Here is an 18,301-nt window from a genome sequence, read left to right on the forward strand (position 1 = left end):
ATTCAAAACTTATGCACAAAAGTATGTGCTCACTCAGATTGTTATATATATTCCAAATATATTATTATATTATTATGTTTAATGCATTTATGTAAGCAGTGGTTTAGTTTTGTAAAGATAGGGATAATTTTAACAACTTAATATACTGTTTTGTGGTTTAATAAAAAAAAAAAAGAATGTCTAATCACTTTAAATGTATCATGTTTTTTTTAATGTAAAATCTCGACCTGCAAATTAACTAAAGCTTTCGGCTAAATGTAGTGGAGTAAAAAGTACAATATTTGCCTCAAAATGTAGTGGAGTAGAAGTATAAAGTTACATAAAATGGAAAATACTCAAGTCAAATATAAGTACCTAAAAATTGTACTTAACTACAGTACTGATACCACCACTGATAACAACAGCTAAGCATTATTTTTTACTTTCATTTTAAAAAACATTAAATAAATATGTACAACACTGTATTTTGTTGAATAGATGCATCAATATAAACATGTATCATATATTCTAAATCAGAATAAAAAGCATCAATACAGAAGTGTCAAAGGAGGTGAGCAATGCCATAAATCCATACACAGTGGAAGAATGTACTTAAGTAAAGTACAAGTACCACAAAATTGTACTTGAGTATATCAAATTTATGTAACTTGTATGTATGTAATTTAGTTACTTCAAAGGTCGAGATTTAACATAAAAAAACATTATACATTGAAAATGATTAGACATTTTTTTTTTAATTAAACCACACCAAAGTATATTAAGTAGTTAAAATAAGCCCTATCTTTTCAAAAGTAAAACACTGCTTACATAAATACATCAACAATAATGATCTAATAATATATTTAGAATATATAAAACAATCTGAGTGGGTTCATTCTGCATAATAAGTACTTTTACTTTTGATACTTTAAGTACCTTTTGATGCTGATACTTTTACTTAAGTAGGTTTTGAATGCATGGCTTGTACTTGTAGTGGAGTAATTTAAAAGTAAAGTGTGGTATTAGTACTTTTACTGAAGTAAGGGATCTGAATATTTATACATACAAAATAAATAAAACTAAACAATAATCAGGAATGAGATGGAAGCCAAAGTATAAGCAGACATGCGTTTCTCTGGGTGGCCTTCACAGTACAAACATATAACTCTGAGCAGATGTCTGCTGAGCACTTGAATGCACCATTATTAAGTGCTGGCAGGTTACAAGAAAACAGATCATACACGAACCAGGCTTCAGCAAGAATATGCAGACTGGTGCTGAGTAGGTGGAAGCCTGCTGCGCCTGTGTCTCTGTGGACATCTATGACTGTCACGCCCCCCCGGGGTCTGAGGACACAACCCGGGCCTTCAGCTCCACATCTCTTCTACTGAGAGCTCCTCTTCTGGGCCAGGAGGAGCAGGTGGGAGGCGAGCAGCTCCACGAGCAGGACGGAGAGGATGTAGATAAAAGTCCAGGCCACCATCATAGGTTTATGAAAGTGTATATTAAAGGAAAACTTTAACCCTGCACTGCAAAAAAAGCCAACTTGTATTGTTTGGCATAAAACAGTGATTTAAGTTGGTAAAACTTGGAAATATAAATTACTGACATTTAGGGCAATAATGTAAGTTAGCACAACAAAGGAAGCCAGTTGTATGTTCAAAAACAAGTTTGTGAGTTGTTGTGACTTATATCTTTAAATTGGGGTTCACAACAAGGGACAATAGTTCTGCTAACTCTTATTTCTTTGTTGTGAAATTCGGTCATTAGCGAAAGCTAGCGGCTAACTGATGCTAGCGGCGCTGCTTGTTACAGCTACAAGAGTAGCCATTAGCGTATCAATGCTAACTCAAAATTGTGGTCGGAACATTAGCTGACATTCATAGTGGCTTTACAATCGTGCCAATTCAGCACATTGCAGAAGTTAGCAGAAGTAAGGATTAAAAGTTATTACAATGTAAAATTATAAATTAGTACTTAGTTATAAGTTTGACAAAAATGTGAATTCAGAGTTGAGCAAACTCAAAAACAAAACTTAAAATATTTAGTTTAATTGTCCAACTTAAAATTTTATCGAAGTTTGTTGCCTTGAAATTTTGAGTTCACCCAACTTTTCTTTTTTTGCAGTGTGTGTTACATTAAATCAGGGGCGGAGCTGATGGTGGCTTCTGGGGCTTCAGCGCTAGCCTGGCTAACACCAGACTAATCTCAAATGAGATCTGGTCTGGGAACCAGCCGTTCATTTCTCCGTAGAGGAGGTGTGGTTTACGATCCTCTGGAGCCGTTTATTGGGCGCTTAGAATGTAGGTAGGTAGCTCTTAGCCAATCGTATCAGTTATACCAGATGACGTAGTAGAGCAACAGAAATTGATGTTTGTTGTGTATGTGTCTGTGAGAGTGTTGCTTGCTGCTTTGCTTCTCCAGTTCTCGCTTATTATTTATTTTCTCGCTTTATTCCCCCTCATGTCATTCAGCCACACACATCCACTGATTTTATGGGCAATAAACAAGCTGCTGCGGGTCTCTCGGCGGCTCCGCTGTCCCCCGGCTAGTAGCGAGATCACCGGCGTTACAATAGCGGGGCTAATAGCTACCGCTAACGCCGTAACGGTATCTCTCGCTTATAATCTCGCTACGAGCCGGGGGACAGCGGAGCCGCCGAGAGACCTTTCTCCTTTCAACTTTCGCTCTAAACTATTTAAAACACCATCTACAGCTAAAGAGAGTTTCGTGTATGCTGCAGCCATGTTGGATCCGTAAGAAAACTACAAGCTTCCATCTGCCGGGTAGTACGCGTCATCATCTTGCCGTCCCTCCCCGTTCTGTGATTGGATCCCTAAAACAGGGCTAAGAAACCTCTCTGGTTTCCAGATCCCTTGGCAGTTCGAAATGAAATCGAGCGCGCAAGGCAGTCTGGGTATACCCAGGCTACTTCAGCCCTGCATGTTTGTCAAAAGCCCCAAATCTTCTTCTTTTTTACCACCTTACCTCAAACCCTGCCTGGGCGCTTTGAAAGAAATCTCCAAAAATAAACCATTTATTGTAGACAGAAACTGTAAAAAAAAATTTGTCTGATTTTTAACTTTCCAAAGGTCCTTGAATAGATCGTGTGTGACTTCTGTCGGAAAGGAACAAAATAGAAGCTTAAAATTGTGATATTTCAACAAAATTACTTTGCGTTTAATTAAAAAAAATAAAAATAAACAATTGAATATGAACCATCATATTTCTCCCAAGCAATATATCTTATTGGGCATTCTGTCAAGTGCTGAAATTTGTGAACTTAAATTCAATGTTTTTTATATCCCTCTTATCAATTATATTTGTCTTTGATTTGTCGTTCCATCTCATTTTTAGTCTAGCTTTCATCATCATCGTCATCATCTTTTGATGTTTTTTTCCTTTCACTCTAGAGTAAAAAGGAATAGAATTATATATGTATCTGTATTTTGTTTTGTTTTTTCTTTTCTCTCTCCGTTGTGATTTCCTTTTTATTTACCTAGTTTGTGTATGTTTCGGTGTCTGGATGTATTGAAATTTGCTTGGGGTCCAGTACTTGTGGGTGGGGGGCATTGGGAGGTTTGTTTGATTGGACCGGAACTAGACTTGATTGTCTCATGTGAAAATTGTACTTTCTTTGTCTGATGTATTTGAAAAAAAAAAAAAGACCTTGATCAAAAAAGAAGAAGAAAAGAATAGAATATCTTTATGTCATTGTCGCATCTACAACAATATAAAGTGCATTCTTGTCAGTGCAAGATTAAAAATAAATGAATAATTGTTTATTTAAATTATCTATTACTAAGGATTATAGAAGAATTATAGTTTTTAAATGTATTTTATTACATCGGTCTCAAATTTTTAATTTATTTTGTCTTTTTCTTTGGTTTTCATGGTCTACACTTCTTAATGTTGGCTTGTCTGCCATCTGTGAACCACTTTTGAACTTTTGTTAAGATTGAAAAAGAATCTAAAGATTTTGTCTTGTAGTGTTTCACTCTCGCCTGTTCAATGGAGGATTTCTTCCATCTTTAAATGGGATGCAGCTCACTGTGCAGACACAGAAGAAAGCTTTAATGACACATTTAAGCATCAAGCATGAAAACTAAAATGTCACGGCAAATATATACACCTGAATGTACGTAAGAAGCGGTTCTTAATGTATGTCAAGGAACATTAGGTGTAATTAGTGGGATCAGATTGTGTAATAGTGACAGAGGTCACCTTTCAGAGCCGCAGTCTCTTGACAGAGTACTGTCGCTTTGCATGCAGCAATTTACAGTTTCTAGAAATGTCACTGTCATCCATATGTGTTGCAGTTTCACACCACATGATGTGCTTTTATAAGCAACATTTAACACGCTCATGCACAGGAAATACACAGTAGGAACCAGTTCCTTTTTTTTTTTTTTTTTTACACGTTACACATTTTATTATTGATATAAAATGTAATTTGTCCAATTGTAATGCCAATGTCTCACTTTTGTTTAACTCAACACATTTTTTTTTAATATTGGATGATTCTGATAATTACACAGTCAAACAGGTACAAATGGTTGTGTTTTCTTCAAAGATTTTAAGACAGTCTGTAATTTAAAAAGCATAAATATAAAAGACATTTACCTGAAATCACAACATCTTAAGTGATCAGCTTACATGTTTGCAAAACACCACATTTTTATGAAGAGATTACACCAGATAAGATCTTTTTATAGTACGCTACTTATAGTACAGTATATATTTAAAAACATGAACATACGTTACATCTTTACATATATATGTCATAGCAATGCAAAACGGTGACAATTTACATGAAGGAGACTCTATTTTGAGCTTTTTTGAAAAAGTTTCTTGAAAAATAACACTTCAACAGACCCATTATCTAAAAAAGATTTAAGGCCACTGGCTAAATATTTGTGGAGTAACATAAAAACGAGCTTAAAGTCCCTCTTCTTTGACCAAGTACTCTGGCAGAGCCGGAAAAGCAGTCACAGGCACAGTCACTGGGACTGTCAGGGAGATGGTGCTGGGTTCGACAGTGGAGGGGGACACCTCACTGGGGGGTGGAGGGGAGGGGAGTGGATCGGTATGAATAATGTTTATGTCACCCAGTTGTGTTGCGGCCGGGGCGGCGTCTGCGTGAGTCCGTAAGTGCTTGCGAAGGTAGGCAGCAAACAGGAAAGCTTTGCCACAGTGGGGGCAGCTGTGGGGTTTGCTGGTGGAGTGGATCTTCTGGTGTTTACGCAGTCCAGATTTGTTGAGGAAGCCTTTGCCGCAGCTGTTGCAGACATGAGGCCTCGGCTTGGGATGCTGCTTCTCGTGCTCCTGCAAGTCCGCCAGCTGTGCAAACTCTGCCTGGCAGGTTTCACAGACGTGTGAGCCCATGGGCACGATTTTGGTAACAGTCAGAGGGCTAGAGTCTATAGAGTGAAGATTTTCATGTGTCTGAACTTCATCCCAGCTTCCAAATGTAGCATCACAGTGAGTACAGGAGAACTGTGGAAGAGTCGTGTGGGCAGTAAAGCCTGAGGCTGACCCGGCCTCCGTCTCCGGTGGTTGTTGTTGTTGTTGTTGTTGTTGTTGCTGCTGCTCAGACTGCTCAGCTAGATGAGTCCTTTCATGTTTGCGCAGGCTTGAGGACACCACGAACGACTTCAAACACTCTTCACATTTGAAAGGCCTCTCTCCAGAGTGCACACGCCGGTGTTTGTTGAGGCTGGAGCGCTCGGCGAATGACTTGTCACACTCTGTGCAAGAAAAGGGCCTCAGACCCGTGTGGACGAGCATGTGGCGCCGCAGATCCCAGGATGCCACGAAGGCTTTGTCGCAGCTCTGGCATTTGTAAGGCCGCTCTCCTGAGTGAACGCGCTCATGCACGGCCAGGTCGGCCGGCTGCCGGAACCTCTTGGAGCATTTGTCGCAGGGATATGGCTTGAAACCCAAGTGGGCTCGCTGGTGGCGGCGGAAACTGGAAGGGTCAGAAAACATCTTGCCACACTGCGGGCAGAGGAACGGCTTCTCCCCAGAGTGAGTGCGCAGATGAGACTGGTAGGAGGAGAGCTGGGTGAAACCTTTACCACACTGCTCGCACTGGTAGGGTTTGTTTTGGGAGTGAATACGCTGATGGCAGGCCAGAGAGGAGGAGCGGGAGAATGCTTTGCCGCAGTCTGAGCACAGGTATGGTTTTTCTCCAGTGTGGGAGCGCTCGTGGTTTTTTAGATCCTTCAGCTCTGTGTACGTTTTCCCACACTCATCACAAGCGTACGGCCGGTGGCCTTGGTGGTTCCTTCTGTGTTTCCGGAAGACAGAGGGGTCGGCAAAACTCTTACCGCACTCAGCACAGAAGTATGGCTTTTCTCCGGTGTGAGAGCGCATGTGGACCTTCAGTTTAGACAAGGTGGGGTAGCTCTTAGAGCACTGGCGGCAAGAGTAAGGACGTTCTCCACTGTGCTGTGTCATATGGATCCTCAGGCATATAGCTTGCATAAAGGCCTTGCCGCACTCTGTGCATACGAATGGTTTCTCCCCAGTGTGAGAGCGGCTGTGGTTGCGCAGCTCTGTGGGTGTCTTGTAAGCCTTGTGACAGTCGGGGCACTGGAAGGGGCGCTGGGCCGAGTGAGTGCGCTCGTGCTTTGAGAGTTGAGCTTTGCTCGAGAACGTTTTAGTACACTGAGAACATGAGTGTTGCTGCGGACGGTCCTTTATGTGTGCTGCAAGCTTGTGGCTCCGCAGAGCTGACAGACTCCTGAAAGCCTCTGTGCATGCAGAGCATTTGAAGGATGGTTTGGATTTTGGAGGCCTGCCTCTGCCACGTTTTTTTGCAGGCTGATCTCTCACCAGATCGTCCTCTTGTTGTTGGCTCTCTTCGTCCGGTGCAGGAGGGGTGTACTGCTCTGCAAGAGGTGGGCTGCCAGGCTGAGGAGAGGCCATCTTTATATCTGCAAAGACATTATATAGAAATTTTAATAATTTTGTAAATAAACATATCAATAGAATCACATGGAAATTAGATTGGAAAATGTCCCCCAGATATCTGGGTTAAGCCCCTGACAGATATGAATTAGGGGAGCAGATCGTCAGTGACAGTGGACCAGAAAATGATTTGTATAATAGCTTAATAACAGAAATATGTGGGTGTGCATTAAATCACAAAATGGCTGGCATTAGGACCTCAGGGACAATAAGCTAACCGCTTTGATGCCAGAGGAAGTTGGCGATGCAATGACAGAGATCACTGTGTCTGAATGACTGACATGTGCCCGACCGGAGACAAGGATCAAAGATCACGAGTCAGTGCGCTGGTGTTAACAACCGGATACGATATGTACGTATGCATTTTCGCTAGCTCTCTCTCGCTAAACACTTTAACGAACTCAAAATGGCTGGCTTTAGGACCGGCTGCCGCAATTCACTCGACAGTATCATCATCATGGCCGTGATTATATGGGGTATATTTAGCTTGTATTAGCTGCCTTTTGTGCATTGGAGAAACAAAGGTGTTTCTTACCGGAATCAGGACATTAATAGCGGGTGGATAAAGCCTGGAAAAGCGCCTCGGTACCCGGCTGGATGTCCTGTGAGACACAGTAGAGCTGCTGGCTGGCTGCAGGCTGGGGGACGGCTCTAGGACCATGATGACGAAACCTCTCGGCAAGCCAAGTGTGCAACATTTTAATACGTGTATTTGTAAAAAAATATCAAGATAAGACACTTAATAAATGTTTTAACCCCCACTCGTAAAATGTCACAGTTCTAATAAAGTGAGCATGTTTTTTGTCGTAAAGAAAACCCGCTAAAACGAAGATAATTCACAACGCTCATAAGTCAACGACGAAGCTAGCTACGTAAGCTAACCTGGCTAGCTGTCAGAATAACCTTTGTGAGGTGTTTGACCAGCCGCATAATAATAAGATGAAGATTAAAGTTATTTTTATTCGATTTTAATGCTTCCTTTTTGATTTCCTTAACGCCACAGTTTGAATTAACTCTACTTTTAGCCTATGTGGTCACTTTGTTCCAAGAGGGGAAGTATTTCTCTGCTGCACATTTCCTGTTCCCTAGCAACAAGAGCAATGTGGAAACGGGGATGGAAGAAAAAAAGACAATTGGAAAAAAGGGGGTTGCCCTTTACACAAAAATAACGTTTTTTAAATAATGAATGAAAACATATGGTCGGAGGCTGGCATTGAATCAATACTCATGCAGGTATTTAATTTGACGCATTTGCTGCTGTTGTGATTCCGCATTTAAAACGACTTCTTGGCTTTTTGGTGCAATGTTTGTTTAGCTAGCCAGGATGAGGCTAGCTGCGAGTGCGCTAACGTTTGTCCACTGTTTCGTTATACAAATATAACCGTGTATAACCTGTCCGCTTTTATGTATAACCCCAAGATGGCGAGTATGTTCATTCTGGTTTTGTTTATAATATCGGATACATTTTGTGTTTGCAGGGGCAATAAATCTACAGAGAGAGGCGTTTCCCGGTTTATTGACATACTGTTAGCAAGCTAGTTCAGTTAGCCTGCTGGTGCAGAGCACATATGTAAGCTAAACCTGTTAGGTAGCTGCCGTTTCTAGCTAAGTGCATTCAACTTAATACGTCTGCCCATGATGCCTGCACTTATAGCTCTCAAACTAACACACCCTGGCAGTTTCTTTCCTTATATTTATTGACTTTTACAGATTTAAATTTAAATGTAAAGCAAAAGAATGACGAGATATTCATTGTTTCCACAACTGATATTGGTGTGATGCACAGGTTGAGTTGGCAGTTTTTGTTGTTTGTCGTTTAAAGAATAGGTTAATATCTTTTGGAATAATGTGTGGCTTCCTGTGTTGTATACACAACTCATTGCTTAAACTAAAACACTGTTTATAGTATAATACTGACAATGTATTCACCACAGCTCTAATTTGCATCTCTTCTGTCTTCAACAGCTTCATTTGCTTGCTTCTCCTAAATTGAAGTCACTCTCCCAATTGTGCACAACTGGTTTATAACATCTGCCATGTTACCTTTCTGGATACTCCTTGGACCTTATTGAAAAGAATGATCATCTTTGTATAAGGACAATAAGGGCATCTAATGCATTTCCCTCCTGCATATTCATACACCCTGTGGCTGGTGCACTTAACTCAATTGCTATCTTGTAATGGCAGTGCAAGATCCTGGCAGGACAACAGGTTTCCCTTGCAAACAATGTGGCATGGTATGTCCCAGTATGCCCAGTCTGCTTGAGCACATGGATGCTCACAGTCAACACGAGGACGAACGAAAATTTAAATGTGATGAATGTGGACGTGGTTACAGGCATGCTGGTAGCCTAACTAACCACAAAAAGACTCACCAAGTGGGGTCTTTTCAATGTAACATCTGTGGTAAAGAAAACTCTAATGCTTCGGCCCTGAAGAGTCATCTCCGGAGCCATACTTCACAGAAAAAGTATTCCTGTGTCGAATGTGGGAAAGCTTTTCGTCTGGCAACACAGCTGGCTACACATGAGCGGGTTCATCTTGCCAGGCGAGTAAAGGATCGGTCATATAGGAAGGTAGACATAGAATATCCCACAGATGAAGTTGAAAATGATCACCCACATCATCTCAGTGAGCAGTCAGCCAGTGTTGGAATCTCTACAGAAAATAGTCCAACTCATGACATGACGGACGTAGTTTATAATGCACAATCTGAGACCTCTGATGATGCAGCAAATAGACCATTCAGATGTGACGTGTGTGACAAATCATACATACACCACCGAAGCCTGACCAATCATAAAAAGACTCATCAAGTGGGAATGTTTGAGTGCACAGTGTGTTTCAAACTTTTCAATAACATGGCTGCCCTCTACAGCCACCAGAGATCTCACAAGACAAGAAGCGGGACAGATACTGACTCCATGCGCGAGTCGTACACTGGCGCACCACTGGACCAGTTTTCACCTCAGAGCCAGGATGCTACTGTAAATTTTTGCCATTTATGTCAGGTACTATTCCCCAATGATGAAGAGTTCCAGGAACACATCCAAATGCATAACTCGTCTTCTCTGTCATTTGGGCATCAAGACACCTTGTCAGAGAGCCACAATGTATCATACGACAACAGTATTGCTTCGCCTGAGTCAAATTTTTATGCATCTCCTGTAAATAACGTTCCCTCAGTATCATCCGTAGATAATCACGGAGGCTTTGATCCACCACAGGAGCAGATACAAAGTAACGGGCATGTGTACTCTGACTGCTCTAACAATCAAACACCACCTTCCAATAGTACTCAGGGAGAACCCCAAATCATAGACACAAGTATTCTCAATCCTGTCCTGACACACACTCAAAACACTGACAATGCAACCGAAATGGAAGAGACTTCAACTGTAGACTCTGCCGATCGTCCCTTCAAGTGTCACATCTGCGGTAAAAGCTACCGGCACTCTGGGAGCCTCATCAACCACAAAAGGTCACATCAGGTCGGGATTTACAATTGTTCCATTTGCAGAAAGAGCTATCCTCACCTGGCAGCCCTCAAAAGTCATCTTCGTCTCCACAAAGCTCAGTCGTCCTCTTTTGGCCCCAACGCTGAGGGAGACTGGCTCTCCTCAGAACCTTTGACTCTGGATAACCAACAGGGCTGCTTCTCCTCTCAAGACAAGGAGGAGGATCACACTCATCCTGTGCTTGATATAGATGAGGAAAATGGAGTTGACCACAGCAATGGAGCTATGTACCATGAGCAGTTTAATCAGGACTTTTCCCAGGATATGACTGTGCATCTACCTCACAATGAACACCTGATGCAGAGGCACATGTGTGCAGATTGTGGTGAGACTTTTGCTGATATTGCAGGGATTAAGTCTCACAGTTGCCCACTGCTACAGCAGCAACATGACACTACTAGCAGTGACTATGATAGTAATATACATTTCCAGGACAGTAATGGTCACTGTGCAGTTTTTAATCCAGGGAGTAATGTAGAGTTCCATGGTCTGAACGGTAGCCACAACCAAAGTTACTTTGAACAGAACTTCCATGACAATATGAGCAGTGATCAGCTAAATGGTGGCAGAGAAGGTGATAACGCTGACGAGGAGGATGATGATGGAGATCTTTATCAGTGCTCTCTATGTGGAAATAGCTACACCAGCATGAGGGCTCTCAGGAGCCATCTCCGGGGGCACACACAGTCCCATGGTACTCCTGCAAGCTCAGGGCCTTCCTCCATGTCCTCTCATGAAGAAGTGAAAGACGAAGAGCTTGGAGAGATGATGATGATCTGTAGCACATGTGGGGAAAGTTTCGCCAATAGGCAGGACTTAATCACTCATCAGCTTCTACACAACAAGGACCAAGGAGACAATGTAAATCATTTACACATGAACACCAGTGATGTGTCTGGAGGCAAGGAGGAAGCAGAGAGTATCATCTGTGGCAGCTGCGGTATTTTCTGCAGCAGCTACCATCATCTTGAGAACCATGGTTGCACAGCTGAGAGGACCAATGAGTTGAAACATGCTAAAGAGGAAATGAAAGATGTTGAAGATGTTGCCGAGCATGAAGATACAGGTCACGTCAAAGAATCTGTCGACAGCGGAGATCGTCAGTTCAAGTGTGATCAGTGCGGGCGTTCATACAGACATGCTGGCTCCCTCCTTAACCACAAAAAGTCCCACAAAACAGGTGTATTCAGATGCCTCGTCTGCCAGAAGCGCTTCTACAACCTGTTGGCTCTGAAAAACCATCAGAGGTCCCACTTTGATATCAAGAGGTCAGTTATTGCAAAAATACATATAATTCACACATGTTAAATTCTTACAATTTTCACTCATGTTGCAAACTGTTGATGCATGTTAGATACTATGAATAATTGTTAAACCCAAAAAAGCTAAGAGATGCATGTGGAATTTCTGTTTTTTTTACATAGCAGATGTGTTTTGTCATCATGGCACACTGTTTTGCAAACACAGAATTAACCATATGCTTCGTCTCTTCCCCCAGGCATACTTGTCATGAGTGTGGGAAGGCCTTCAAAATTCAGAAGCAGCTGCTGATTCACCTGAGAAGGCACAAAGAGAACCAAGCCAAAATCCAGGATCTCAACAACCAGATCCAGGCCCTTATGCAGATGAATGGGACCAAGTCAGATGGAGGAATGCAGTCCGTAACTTCAAACGCCAACCAGTCTTTAACCCCCTCTAGACGCTGCAAGCAGCTGACTGAAGGGAAGAGAACACAAACAAAATGTGAGACCTCTGTCAAATCAGAGGACACAGGTGAACAACGGCCTTTCGCCTGTGACCAGTGTGGACGTACATATCGCCACGCAGGAAGTCTGGTCAACCACAGAAACTCCCATAAAACAGGTGAATATTACTGTTCAGTTTGTAACAACACTTACTCCAATCAACTAGCAATGAAGAACCACTTGCGAACCCACTTTGCATATAAAAGGCATTCTTGCCAAAATTGTGGAAAAGGCTTTAGGGGAAAGAAGCAGCTATTAGCCCACAGTTGTGCAGGCCTCAGAAAGGATGAGGTCGGAACCAGGAGGAGCCTAAAATCTAGAACCTTTAAGTGTAAAGAATGTAAGCAGGCGTTTCTCTCTCTTGACCAAATGACAGCCCACACCTGTGATGGACCGTCAGGCAGTGGTGATGCACAAACAAATACATCTCCAAATAAAGAGGAGCGACCTTTCACCTGCAACATATGTAATCGCAGCTACCGCCACGCTGGCTCACTCCTGAACCACAAGAACACCCACAAGAAAGGACACTTCAGTTGCACCTTCTGCTCTAAGCCCTTCACCAACCCCATGGCTTTACGCAATCACACCCGCATCCACACACAGAAGAAAAAGTATGTGTGTCTCACATGTGGAAAGGCCTTCCGCCTGGCCAGCATCCTGCACAACCACCAGAAGGTCCACAACAGGGTGGCGAGTCACTTCAGCTGTCCTGCATGTGGGAAGAGCTTCCAGGGCAGGTCCGGGCTGAAGAGGCACCGCTGCCGCAGAGGTCAGGAGAACTCCCCGAGAGCCGGAGTCCAGCAGTCAGAGAGGGGAGACAAGTGCTTCATGTGAGTTTCTCTCTTGTTTTGTCTGTTGGCCATCATTGGGGTGGTTTTATTCAACTAAGCCGTCCTGACCTTGATGATTATTTGTCCAGCTTATCACAGATCAATCTGATGGCTGATAATTCGTCAGAAACTGTAGTATAAAATGTAAAAGATAAGTTTACTGAAAGTTTTTTTTTCTACTGGAATTTATCCTGCTAAGTAACTATCTTGTTTATAATACTTCATCCCTCTAATCAAAGGGTAAAAGAGAAAAGTGAGGTCTGGAGATCAATGTTATCAAAGATGAAACATGGGAGTAAGTGTGTGAAGGAGGATTAAAAAAAAAAAAAGGCTCACTATGGAAAGAATTTAAGTGAAAGTTGAAATAATTTTGTTTTTCTTAGAACTCTTTTTATTTGATCAAAATATGACAGAAGTCAAACCAATTTGTGCTGCAGGGATTGTAAAGTTGGAGATCACACTTTGTTTTTGATTGTTCAATATTGAAGTCATACTCGAAAGAGATTCATACAGAAATAATTAATCGATTTCCCCCATTGAATTATATTATTTTAGCAATCCCTAACAGAGTTATGGGCAAAAGAAGGGTCTGCATTTCCTTTTTCTTCTGACACCCACAGAAAGACTGACTGTTCTCAATGGAAAACATCAAAGCAAAAGAAAGACAAATATGTTTTTAAACTAATGGGCCCCTGAAATTTCTTATTTTAGATTATTGGTGTCATAAGGTGCTGTATTGATGTGTGAATGTGGCCAAAATATTTTTATTTTTTATTTTAGTTATGCGTTTTATTACATACTGCTCTCTGAGTATGATGCACATGATTTCATGATTAAAAATTTTTATATTTGGTTGCCAAACTGTGGTTTCCTTTTTTTTACCCTGACAAAACAGGTTTTTTTTTGTTTTTTTTTACTTGGTCAACTTGGACTTTTAATGTATTGATATCAGCTTCAAACATCCATGCTTTTATTTTGGAAGTCAAATTGTGTAATATCAGGCATTGAACATGAAAATATCCCTGCTGCAGGTGTGACCTGTGTGGGCGCTCCTATCGCCACGCCGGCTCTCTCCTCAACCATAAAAAGTCACACTCCGAAGACCTCCACCACTGTACCTTGTGTCTCCAGACATTTCCTGATCCTCTCACTCTACAGATACACTCTCAGATGAGGCGTCACTGCTGCCCCGAGTGCGGCAAAACTTTCTGTCTGGTCGCACACCTGCAGAGCCACATGGAGGTGCACTCGAAGGACCGGTCTCTGGTCTGCAGCCCCTGCCAGCAGAGCTTTCCCACCACAGCCAGCTACCAGCAGCACCAGGACCTGCAGCACAGGGCTCAGGACCCCTATCAACATGGCGTGGATGAACCTGTGGATAACAACATCTGCTGGGACTCAGGAATAAATCAGACCATGGGGATGGACGGGATGCACAAGCCGGTTCCACCGCCTTTGTCTCACATTTCAGGAAGCATCACCAATTCACAGGAGAGTAACGAGTCTGCCGGTACGGAAGAGAAGAGCCACGTCTGTGATCACTGCGGCCGCACCTACCGCCACGCCGGCTCCCTCCTCAACCACAAGAACAGCCACAAGACGGGCTCCTTCTTCTGCTCCGTCTGCCAGAAGGAGTTCACCAACCTGATGGCTCTAAAGAACCACCGGCGCATTCACACAGAACCCAAGCGCTACCAGTGCCTGGAGTGTGGTAAGGCGTTCCGCGTGTCCACTCAGCTCATATGTCACCGACGAATCCACACCAAAGAGAAGCCCTTTGCCTGCCTGCTGTGCGACAAGAGCTTTTCCAGCAAATCCAACCTGCGGCACCATCAGAAGATGCACCAGAACACCCAGACCTATGACTCCTCTTTTAGCATGGATGCTAACTCGTTCATGGACTTAGACATGGGGTCTTTCCTTTGAAGTCCAGAGCGTAAAAGAGAAGAGGACAGGCAGTCCTCCTTATTTATCTGTTATTTTGCCCTCTATCAATAATTGTAAAACAGTATTTTTTTCAGAAAGTGCTCTTTGGTCCTGGCAGAAGCTTCTTTGAAGACATTTCATTACTGACTTCCAGTCTTACCTCTACAACAGATAATGACTGCATTCAAAAGTCTCCATAGGATTTATCGGTCAGCTTTTAGTGAGGCCTGAATGTTTTCCACAGGATCCCAGAATACAGGGTGCCCTGGCTGATGAAAATATGAGTCGCCGCTTATTCCTCAATGACAAAAACAACCAACCAAAGTGAATAGAAAAGTGCAGCCCAGGTCCATGTAAGAAAATTAACACTGATCACAAGTTTTTGTAAGACAGTACTGTTCTAACGGTGATCTCTCCTCTCTTGCTATATGTCATTGTGTTCAGTGCCTCTGTAAGTACCTTAGAAAACAAAATATACAAACTATATTTATCTCTGAATCCTTTTGTTAGCTTTGCCGTCAGTTTTGGAGGACTGCACACTTTCCTTTTGGATCTCACATAGGGCAAGCCTGTTGTTATTAAGTCAAATACCTCTGGGTGTGTCCAAAGGTCAGTGGCAAAGTGATTTACTGAACTCATATTATCAATTAAATAGTTGTACGCTAATAATATTCACGTTGAGTGACATTGTATGCTAAAAATGGATGTATTTATTGATTTATTCCTGTTATCTTCTGTGCATATTTTATTAGAAAAAAACTTTTTAAGAATGTTGTAAAAACAAAACAAAAAAACCTGTCTTCTGAAACTCATGTAGCCTGTAAGGAACATCATCAGTTGATTTGTATTTGCTTATTAGTTCTCAGTTACAACTGGCAGGAATGAATGAGCCAAGCATTATTGGCAGCACTCAGGGTAACCCTTCAAAAGGAACACACCTGATGTGTAAAACATTGTAGATAATCAGTTTCTGAACTGAGCATTTTATTTCCACATGTGCCATTTCAACACTTATAATTTAGCTCATGTAACGGAAGTCACTCCAACAGTTAGTTGCAGCTCCTCATGCAGTGCATGCTGTTGAATTATGACCCATCTCGAACCTTTGAGAAGCATCAGTGATGTTGAAGTGCCAGTGCCTAAAATGTAAGTCAATTGTAGCAGTTAAATGTGAACAAAACCTCTTGCTGTACTTGTTATATACTGTAAATCACAATGTTTATTTTATATTGTTTGTTACATGGTTAGATCTTTTTTATTTTAGATCTATCTTGATTTGTGAATCTCCACCTAAAACTGGTAAAAGATGTCTTAAAGCGGTTGATAACGCACGTTTTGCAACAGTGAGGTGAAAGCGGTTCCTTTTTGTCTCCATGAATTTTCTTTCCTCACAAATGCTTATATGAATCAAACGGAATGACTATTTATTTTCAATATGTGGCCAAAAACGCCCTAATTTCTGCCAAGCACAAGTATTACAACAAACATACCAAGTTTTTATGGATTCACGAAGATTAACCAGTTTCATCCTCACTGTCCAGTTCATGAACCACTTTGTTTTATGAAAAATGTGCAATTATTGAGACCTTGTACACACGTACATGCGTTTTATTTTTTAGCTATGCGTTTTATTCTTTCAACCACACAAACTGTCTTTCAGTAGAGGTGTAGTCTCCCATTAGCTGCCAATGTGAGACAGAATTCTCCTCCACTTCTGCCATCTATTTTGCAGAAGCAATGTTGCTACAATTCAGGGCTTAGCACTGCCCGAGAAGGTTGTGATTGATTTTAAAGAAATACAAACAAGCTGAACAACAATTTCCCCTTTTCAGACTGATAATGGTTGGAGCCAAACCTAAAGGTCTAGCTTTGTGAGATTAGTAGGGGTATAGGAGAATATCATTACATTTGAGTGTGGCAATGTTATGTTTAGTGATACCGTTTTGATTCAGAAAAACTATCAATTTTATTCATAAAGTGGTGTGTTCTTTATACTATGACAATTTACCGCAAATTAGATTTAAAAAATCAAAATATATGGCGCTAAATTGAATCATAACCCTTCCATTATGAAACGTATTGTCAATACACTGTCCTACTTTGTAGGTCACTCAAAAACGGAACATTTTCCAGGGTGAAAATGTTAAAAAATTCAGTGTTCATTGACCAACATCATCATCTTTTTGTGATTGGCCAACTGTTTGTTTGGTATGCTCTTTACAGTGCATCACTTGCGTTTTTGTGTGTTAATTCAGACGGAGAGTTTTTCACAAACATCAGTTTTTGTTTTTTGTGTTTTCAAGAATACCCGTATACGTGTGGACTAGACTTGATTCTCTGGGTTATTTTTTTGCCAAGTTGTCTAACGTGCCTGTTGTTTCTTAAATGGTTTCTCTTCACAAACCAGAAATCCTGCAAAAGAGAACACATGGCCTTTGTTTTGTTTTTTAACAATCTGAAATTTTCTTTTTGCCTTATACATTACATTTCATGTATGTTTGGCACTGGTCAGAAGTATGAAATACCTCATGGAAGCCCTGTCTACCTAGCAACTGCTACTTAATGCCTCATGCAGCTTAATTGTAGAGAATACACTGTAACCATAGATAGTTAGCAACTGTAAGACAAATAGGACGGATAGAGCATCAATTGTAAGGTTTTACTTTGTAGTTCACAGAAGCAGTTTTCTCCATAAAGTGGTAGTTTCTCTGCAGTTTGTTGTTTTCAGAGTTATATTTGCACATTTGTAGATGAGACACTTGTAGCCTAAGGAGGACAGGAAGTCTTTAATAACGCAGCCGGCCTGTAGTCCGTCAGGGTGTCGACAGGCAACGAGTCGGCCGTGCAGTAGTTCACCTCAGCTAGTTTGCGGGTCGTAATATTTAAGCAATATGCTGAAAGTATTGTTTCAGTGCATGAACTGAGTACATCTTAACATTGTGTCGAGTGCAGTGGCGTCACATTCAGTATACTGACACTAGCCTTGAAAAACCATCACAACTTGCCATCTGCCAATTATTTAGAACTGTACGTGTGTAAATTGTAATGATTTAGATGATCTCACTGTAACATATTTTCGTATGCAATGGTAGCCTACATGTAAAACAACACATGCACATTTGAGTTAAAACTGTATTTTTTTATAACGCTCTCCATCAGATCCCCCCTGTGGCACTTGACACGTTCACTCCTCTGTCATTGATCACGATCACAGCCTGCTGTTTGAGGCTTGTGTTAATCTCAGAGCTCTCTGTAAATATTTGAAGGAAACTATCGGTTGGATCTATGTACATTCAGATTTCCCTCAGCAGGAGAAAACTGCTAGATT

General features: G+C 41.6%; 2 protein-coding genes across 4 annotated transcripts; one reads left to right on the forward strand and one right to left on the reverse strand.

The window, feature by feature from the left end:
- Positions 1-4,535: 4,535 nt before the first annotated feature.
- Positions 4,536-8,013, reverse strand: znf668 (zinc finger protein 668). Its single transcript, XM_059324318.1, has 2 exons — positions 7,487-8,013; positions 4,536-6,917 (listed from the first exon to the last, which is right to left on the reverse strand). The coding sequence occupies exon 2, from the start codon at positions 6,907-6,909 to the stop codon at positions 4,918-4,920; it is 1,992 nt and encodes a 663-aa protein (XP_059180301.1). The 5' UTR covers positions 6,910-6,917; positions 7,487-8,013; the 3' UTR covers positions 4,536-4,917.
- On the forward strand, positions 7,209-17,498 carry znf646 (zinc finger protein 646). Of its 3 annotated transcripts, none has more exons than XM_059324316.1 (4): positions 7,209-7,303; positions 8,917-11,737; positions 11,968-13,047; positions 14,079-17,498. In XM_059324316.1, the coding sequence occupies exons 2-4, from the start codon at positions 9,132-9,134 to the stop codon at positions 14,971-14,973; spliced, it is 4,581 nt and encodes a 1,526-aa protein (XP_059180299.1). In that variant the 5' UTR covers positions 7,209-7,303; positions 8,917-9,131; the 3' UTR covers positions 14,974-17,498. The 3 variants fall into 3 exon arrangements, with proteins under 3 accessions (XP_059180299.1, XP_059180300.1, XP_059180298.1); XM_059324317.1 differs by lacking the exon at positions 7,209-7,303 and adding an exon at positions 7,341-7,638; XM_059324315.1 differs by lacking the exon at positions 7,209-7,303 and adding an exon at positions 8,052-8,184.
- Positions 17,499-18,301: the final 803 nt, after the last annotated feature.

This window comes from Centropristis striata, chromosome 21, assembly GCF_030273125.1.
Source record: "Centropristis striata isolate RG_2023a ecotype Rhode Island chromosome 21, C.striata_1.0, whole genome shotgun sequence".
Classification (NCBI taxonomy): domain Eukaryota; kingdom Metazoa; phylum Chordata; class Actinopteri; order Perciformes; family Serranidae; genus Centropristis; species Centropristis striata.

Coding starts and splice junctions, on each gene's coding strand:
- znf668 (XM_059324318.1), bottom strand. CDS start 6,909: ATGGCCTCTCCTCAGCCTGGCAGCCCACCTCTTGCAGAGCAGTACACC.
- znf646 (XM_059324316.1), top strand. CDS start 9,132: ATGGCAGTGCAAGATCCTGGCAGGACAACAGGTTTCCCTTGCAAACAA. Junction 11,738..11,967: donor TCCCACTTTGATATCAAGAG/GTCAGTTATTGC, acceptor CTCTTCCCCCAG/GCATACTTGTCATGAGTGTG. Junction 13,048..14,078: donor AGGGGAGACAAGTGCTTCAT/GTGAGTTTCTCT, acceptor TCCCTGCTGCAG/GTGTGACCTGTGTGGGCGCT.